This window comes from Nicotiana tabacum, chromosome 4 (genome assembly GCF_000715075.1).
Source record: "Nicotiana tabacum cultivar K326 chromosome 4, ASM71507v2, whole genome shotgun sequence".
Lineage (NCBI taxonomy): Eukaryota > Viridiplantae > Streptophyta > Magnoliopsida > Solanales > Solanaceae > Nicotiana > Nicotiana tabacum.
Window position 1 is genome coordinate 24,439,060 of NC_134083.1, and position 7,447 is coordinate 24,446,506.

At 35.1% G+C, this 7,447-nt stretch overlaps 1 protein-coding gene across 1 annotated transcript; it reads left to right on the plus strand.

The window, feature by feature from the left end:
* Positions 1 to 1,217: 1,217 nt before the first annotated feature.
* On the plus strand, positions 1,218 to 5,490 carry LOC107770525 (cyclic dof factor 1). The gene is made up of 2 exons (XM_016589845.2): positions 1,218 to 2,748; positions 3,857 to 5,490. Exons 1-2 carry the CDS (start codon positions 2,512 to 2,514, stop codon positions 5,099 to 5,101), a joined length of 1,482 nt encoding a protein of 493 aa, XP_016445331.1. The 5' UTR covers positions 1,218 to 2,511; the 3' UTR covers positions 5,102 to 5,490.
* The last annotated feature ends 1,957 nt before the right edge of the window (positions 5,491 to 7,447 follow it).

The following is a 7,447-nucleotide window of genomic DNA, read 5'->3' on the forward strand; positions in this document are numbered from 1 at the left end:
GAGTATATGAAAGATGAAATTTTTGTCCATCAATCAACATACACTAAAATGATTTTAAATCGATTTTATATGGATAAAGCACATCCATTACGACCTCATGAAAATAATGAAGAGCTTATTGGTCCCGATGTATCATATCTTAGTGCAATTGGTGCACTAATGTATCTTTCTAATATTACAAGGTCTGACATAACTTTTTCAGTTAATATCTTAATAAGATATAGCTCTGCTCCTACAAGGATACATTGGAATGGAATCAAACACATATTGCGGTATCTAAAAGAGACTACCGATATGGGGTTATTTTATGGCAATGATTGCAGTCCCGATCTTGTTGGTTATGCCGATGCTGGGTATTTATATGACCCACAAAAGGTTCGATCTCAAACAGGCTATGTGTTTACATATGGAGGCACTGCCATATCTTGGCGATCGACTAAGCAATCAATCGTGGCTACTTCATCTAATCATGCTGAGATAATTGCTATTCATGAAGCAAGCCGAGAATGTGTATGGTTGAGGTCCATAATACACCTTATTCGAGACAAATGTGGTTTGAAGTGTGACAAACTACCCACAATTTTGTATGAAGACAATGCAGCATGCATAGCCCAGTTGAAGGGAGGAATTATAAAAGGGGATATGACAAAGCACATTTCACCAAAGTTATTTTTCACACATGATCTTCAAAAGAATGGTGATATCAATGTGCAACAGATCCGTTCAAGTGATAATATGGCTGATTTGTTCACCAAATCTCTACCGACGTCAACCTTCAAGAAACTAGTGTACAAGATTGGGATACGAAGATTCAAGGATGTGAATTGATACTCTCATCAGGGGGAGTTAATACGCGTTGTACTCTTTTTTCCTTACAAGGTTTTATTCCACTGGGTTTTCCTTGCAAGTTTTTTAACGAGGCAACCAAAAAGGCGTATTTCTAAATATGTGTACTCTTTTTCCTTCACTAGGATTTTTTTTGCCATAGAATTTTTTCCTAATAAGGTTTTAACGAGGCACATTATCTATGGACATCCAAGAAGGAGTGTTATAAGAAAAATCAAATTATAGTGGATATCTACTCTTCCTCCATGGTCTTCTCAAATGCTTAATGACATATTCAATGACATATTTCTATGCTTAATGACATATTTAATGATATATTTTTCTTCACTTTTCATGCCTATATAAAGGCCTTGTAATAGAGAGGAAAATACACACAATTGAAGAAGAAAATCTCTTCTTTCTCTCTATCTCCATTTCTTATTCATATTTTACTAAATTGCTTTTATTTCATAACAACATATCTTGTTCATGTTTTACTAAGTTACTTTTATTTTATAACATGCTACTATTAGTTCTTCATTGTTTGACTGAGTGATAAGTGGTTGAGCGAAATGAATCTTAAGATCATGTCCATCCGATTTATATTCGGAAAAGAGAAGAAATGAAAGAGAAAAAGGAAAAGGTACTTTTGAAAAAGAAATTTCAACTAATTATTCGAACCAATCCTAATTAAGCAACGCAATTTAAAAAGTGCACTTTCCGCAATTTAATAGATTGATTCAACAAATATCAATAAAGGCCAGTAGTTCCAAATTATTTTGGCTAGGCTCCACTACACTTCAGTGCATTTCAGCCGTAAAGATTTCATCAAGGTCGTTCTATCCTCCACGTCACTAAGAGTAAGGGGTTTGAGTAATAGTATGTTTGTTCAAGTTTCTAAAATAAATTTACTTTGGAAAAGTTTTTTTAAAAAATACTTTTTGTGAGAATTAGTTTTTATTTAGTTGATTAAATTGAAAAAAAATATTTTTGAGAAGTAATTAGTATTTGGGAATAAGCTACTTTTTAATCTTCTTCTAAGTGTATTTTTCTGAAAAATAATTTTTAAAAAATTACTTTTGAGAAAAAATTACTTTTTTATTCTCAAAAATTGCTTATGCTTCTATTCAAAATTATTTTTTTCTTTCTAAAAACTTAACCAAATACCTAAATTTTGAATAAAATACTTTTAACTAAAAATAACTTTTAGTCAAAAAGAAATTTGGTCGAACATACTATGAGTCATTTGGTTCACCCATAGATACGGGTGCACCAAAATTCTATGCAACTTGAATCTAGTCTAGAGAGAGAAAGGGTAAAGCAAGGAAGATACATACATACACTAAATGAAGGGCCACAATTAAATTTGTGGCTGAGAAAATTAATGGGTGGATGACGTGGCATCCACATTCCAATATCCTGTCGCTTAAATTAAGCGCGATCAAAATCATACTCCTCAACTTTGCCAACGAGGCCTTAACTATCCCCTTACTTCTAATATTGTATCTCAAGAAAAACAAATACATATAGAAAAAGAAAAAAATACTTTCACTTTTCAAACGACATCCGCCGCCGGCGGTGACTTCACGGCGACCAAACGAAAAGTTTTATTTGAAGAGATTAATCTTCTTCTTCTTCATAGTCTGCTTATCCTTTGTTTTTGCCTTTTTTTTTTTCTCTGGAAAAATGAGGGAAGTGAAGGACCCAGAGATCAAGCTATTTGGCAAGAAGATTGCCCTGCCTGAAAACGGCAAGATATTATCGGTCATCGTCTCCGGCGAAGATTCCGGCGTCGAAAAGCCTTCAGGTGCTAAAGAAATTAGTAGTGGGTGGGATCGTGATCCATGTTTAGTAGATAAGGAAGCAAGCAGTCCAGATGAATCAGACGATGGAAGTGAATACGAAAATGAAAAGGCTGATAAGGTATTTATTTGAATTATTCATTAATTTGATTCCTATCGACTTAATTGAGAGGACCAGGATTGCCATAATAGCTAAAGGAATCAGTTTTGCAATTTTAGTTTTTGATATTATGGTATTGATTTCTGGGATTTTCAAATGGATATAATCTGCTGTTTATTTGCATAATTTGCTCAAATTCAATCCGTTTATAAGTGTTAGAATCTTAAAACACATCTTCAATTTCAATTGCTCTTTTTCTTTAACCCCTCTTTAATCTACTGCTCTACTGTATTATTTTCCTTTAATGTTTTGTTGGTCAAATTGAGAAATCTGGACAACCAAATTTCATACCTCCTACACTTTGTTTTTGCAGCTCTTGGTTTCCAAATTTCTGAATATGTCTGGTTTATTTCGGAACTTTCTGTTACTTTGCTGTTAAGTTCCAGAAAGTTCGTTTGCCCGCTAATATTTTTTTAGTTATCAGTTCACGCATACCCTTTCTTTTGAGAAACAGTATTGGTTCTGCTAGAGTGCATATTAAGTTGTGGAGTAGTAGTAGTTTCTGCTTCTGGATATCACTATTGCCTTGCATAGAGAGGTCAATAGTTACTGTGCTAGTAAGCTTCCGTTTTAATTAGCAATTTAGTATCATTCAGAATTTCAGCTTTCTGTGTTAACTATCTTCTTCTTTTCACCATTGTTTTGGTTTTACATATGTGCATTTTGTAGTTGTGCTATTTTTTAGCATTTGCTTCGAATTTTCATATTAGCCATTAACAATTTTGGTCATTCTTTTGCCAAAACAGTAGCCTAATCAGGCCCCCGTCTCTCACTCTCAAGAAATCTCTAAAATGACCTGTTTAATTTATGCTCAATATCATTTTCAGTGATGTCCGCCTTTACTAGATGTAGTTGTAACTAAGGAAATTGGAGAAAGAATCAGCTTCTATTTCTTTTGTCCTATTAGCCAATTAGGGGAATCCTGTAGGAAAAGCTTTCTGATTTTTCAGTGCCAAGGACTATGAGATTCTTTCCATTGTGCTGATTGAATTTTGGACCACATAATGGACTGTAGTTCTCTCACGGGAATCTTACAGGCAACTCATAAACTTTTGGTTTTCAATTTTAGGATCAAGTAACTGGAGAGCTCACTGAAGACACGTCAGAAGAGAAAGATCAAGATCAAGTGATGAAAGAATCAGAAAATCCCAAGTCTCCATCAGAATCAGAAAACAAGCCTAAAACTCCTCCTATTGATGATGAATCTCTCACTGTAAAAGCTTCCAAGACTGAGAATGATGCAACAGATTCCCAGCAGAAAACTCTGAAAAAGCCAGACAAAATTCTCCCTTGCCCCCGTTGCAATAGTATGGATACGAAATTCTGTTACTACAACAATTACAATGTCAATCAGCCTCGCCATTTTTGCAAGAGCTGCCAGAGATATTGGACTGCTGGGGGTACCATGAGGAATGTGCCTGTGGGAGCTGGTCGTCGCAAGAATAAGAACTCTGCATCGCATTGTCATCACATCATGATCTCTGAAGCCCTTCAAGCTGCAAGAATTGATCCTCCGAATGGATTTCATCATCCAATGTTAAAACCCAATGGCACTGTCCTATCTTTCGGTCCTGACTCGCCACTGTGTGAGTCTATGGCATCTGTTATGAATCTTGCTGAGAAGAAGACACCAAATGGGATCCGAAATGGTTATTACAAACCAGAACACAAGAATCCATCTTACATAGGCGGAGAAAATGGGGATGACTGCTCTAGCGGGTCTTCAGTCTCCACAAATTCAATGGCGGAAGGAATTAAAAATCGGCCTCCTGAGGCAGTTATGCAAACTATAAATGGCTTCCCATCTCCAGTGCCTTGCCTCCCAGGAGTACCTTGGCCTTTCCCATATGCTGCTGTTCCTTTCCCAGCCATGAACCCTGCGGCGTTTCCTATGCCATTCTGCCCTCCACCTTATTGGAATTGCAATGTGCCTGGTCCATGGAGTATTCCTTGGTTGGCTCCACCACCCACTACAGCAAACCAAAACGGATCAGGCTCTTCTCCTAATTCTCCTTTAGGGAAGCATTCAAGGGACGGTGACTTGCTTAGGCCAAACAATCCTGAGGGTCAAAAGAACTCAGAGGGGTCTGTTTTAGTCCCAAAAACATTACGGATTGATGATCCTGATGAAGCTGCAAAGAGTTCTATATGGTCAACATTGGGGATCAGCTACGACTCTGTTAGTAGGGGAGGGCTTTTCAAGGGCTTTCAACCGAAAAGCAGTGAGAAGGATCACCCTGCCACTACGTCTCCGGTGTTGCAGGCTAATCCTGTTGCCTTCTCTCGGTCCCTCAGTTTCCAGGAGAGAGCCTAAAGTGATTCTTGAGCAATAGTCTCCTTCAGCTCATGTGGTACATAGTTCTAGAAGATGAATGTCGGTCTTCCAGCCTGATGTATATTCAATTAAGCTTAATTACAGCGGCATATGTGTACCAGAGCTGAGAATGTTGAGATCCCTCAAGTACTCCAAATGGAACTGGGGAAGCTATTGTAGAGATCAGTGTTTATCCTTTCCATGTAACATATTTTTGCTTGGTCAGCGTGTTTTTTCTATGTACATAAACTTTACACAGCTGACAGTAGAAAGTGGGAAGAGACCTTTATATGTTATATATGATGTACCCGTCAAAGTTAGTGTGGAAGGCGTCATCTTTTTTTTCTTCTATTTTTTCCGGTGGTTTTAATAATAGTTGAGCCTTCTTTTCAGATTTTCTGTTCATATTTTGACATCTTCTTGATCAATAGTCAATACATAAATGTGCCTTTTCTTTATTGTGCCTCAATCAAGGCATCACAACACTTAAAATTTTAGCAGGAAGTGCACTTGAAATTTTATTCCTTAAAAAAATATGCTCATAGCTGCAGATATGTTTGACAATAATCCCAATAGGAGCATTTCATGAATAATTTAGCAAACACAAATTCTTGGAATGAAATGGAGTTGCATTATATCTAAAATCTTTTCTTTCATACAGATAGTAATGAGCCCCTGACTTAACTCTGAGGATTCTAGAATAATAGCCGGTTTGGCCAAGCTTTTCCAAGGTCATTCCAAGGTTGAAGTGTTTGGCTAAACTTTTAGAATAAAAAAAAATGTTATTGAGTAGAGGTACAAACAATTTTGGAGAAATAGAAAAAATATAACTTCTTCCCCAAAAATACTTTTCTGAAAAATACACTTAGAAACAGTTTTGAAAAACTTAGTCAAACACTAATTGTTGCTCAAAAGTGTTTTTCAAATTAATTCGCAAAATACAAACTACTTCTCACAAAAAAATACTTTTGAAAAAACTCTTCTCTTGACATAAGTTTATTTTACGGAAAAGGGCCAAAAATGCCTTTCAACTATTTGAAATAGCTCAAAAATGTCCTCCGTTTGTTTTTTGTACCAAAAATATCCCTGCCGTCTATATTTTGGACCACAAATACCCTTAAACCGTTAGTCTTGCCATTGAATGTGCCCTGCCGTCTATATTTTGGACCACAAATACCCTTAAACCGTTAGTCTTGCCATTGAATGTGACATGGCAGTCCAACTGGGTTAGATTTGCTTACATTGTCATCCACCTAAGCAATCCAGCATGGCAAAATTATTTTTTCGGAAAAAATATTTTTTCGAATTTTTTTATTAAAATACAAAATCAACACTTATTCCGAAAAAAGTAAAAAATTTCTGAAAAAATTATTTATTTCGAAATTTTTTATTAAAATATAATATCAACACTTAATCCGAAAAAAAGTAAAAAATTCCGGAAAATAACCCCCAAATATTTATTTTTCCAGAATTTTGGAATAAGTGTTGATTTTGTATTTTAATAAAAAATTTCGAAATAAATAATTTTTCCGAAATTTTTTTACTTTTTCCGGAATAAGTGTTGATTTTGTATTTTAATAAAAATTTTCAAAAAATAATAATTTTTCCGGAATTGTTTTACTTTTTTAGGAATAAGTGTTGATTTTGTCTTTTAATACAAATTTCCGAAATAAATAATTTTTCCGAATTTTTTTTATTTTTTTCTGAATAAGTGTTGATTTTGTATTTTTAAAAAAAATTGAAAAAATATATTTTCCGAAAAAATAATTTTGTCATGATGGATTGCTTAGGTGGATGGCTATGTAAGCAAATCTAACCCAGTTGGACTGTCATGTCACCTTCAATGGCAAGACTAACGGTTTAAGGGCATTTGTGGTCCAAAACATAGACGGCAGGGATATTTTTTGTACCAAAAACAAATGAAGAACATTTTTAAGCTATTTCAAATAGTTCAAGGACATTTTTGGCCATTTTTTCTTTATTTTAAAAGCTTGGCCAAATAGGCTATAAGCCAAAGTACCTTTTGTTTTCATAATTCATACAAACAACTCGCAAAAAGAAGTGGAAGAATGATGCTAAAGTTCACCTTTCCTTTCTTGTTTTCATTTTCCCAATCCCAAAAGGCCAGTTAGAAGTGGCTTCTCAACCTCAGATATCACGGAGAGCCTATATCACAGATTAAATACCTCTAGTTGTTTCAAGAATTAAGATAATTAGGCAAGACGAGAAATCAGCTGAATAAGTTGACAATCAAATCAAACTGTTTTGTTGATGTTGACAGTTGACATTGGAAAAGGGCCTGGTATACTCTGGCAATTTTCTTAATATAAAACAAAGCAGATATTT

Excerpts from the sequence above, each read along its gene's own strand:
- LOC107770525 (XM_016589845.2), top strand. The coding sequence starts at position 2,512 with ATGAGGGAAGTGAAGGACCCAGAGATCAAGCTATTTGGCAAGAAGATT. Across the intron at positions 2,749-3,856 it reads AAAATGAAAAGGCTGATAAG|GATCAAGTAACTGGAGAGCT; the intron begins GTATTTATTTGA and ends TTTCAATTTTAG.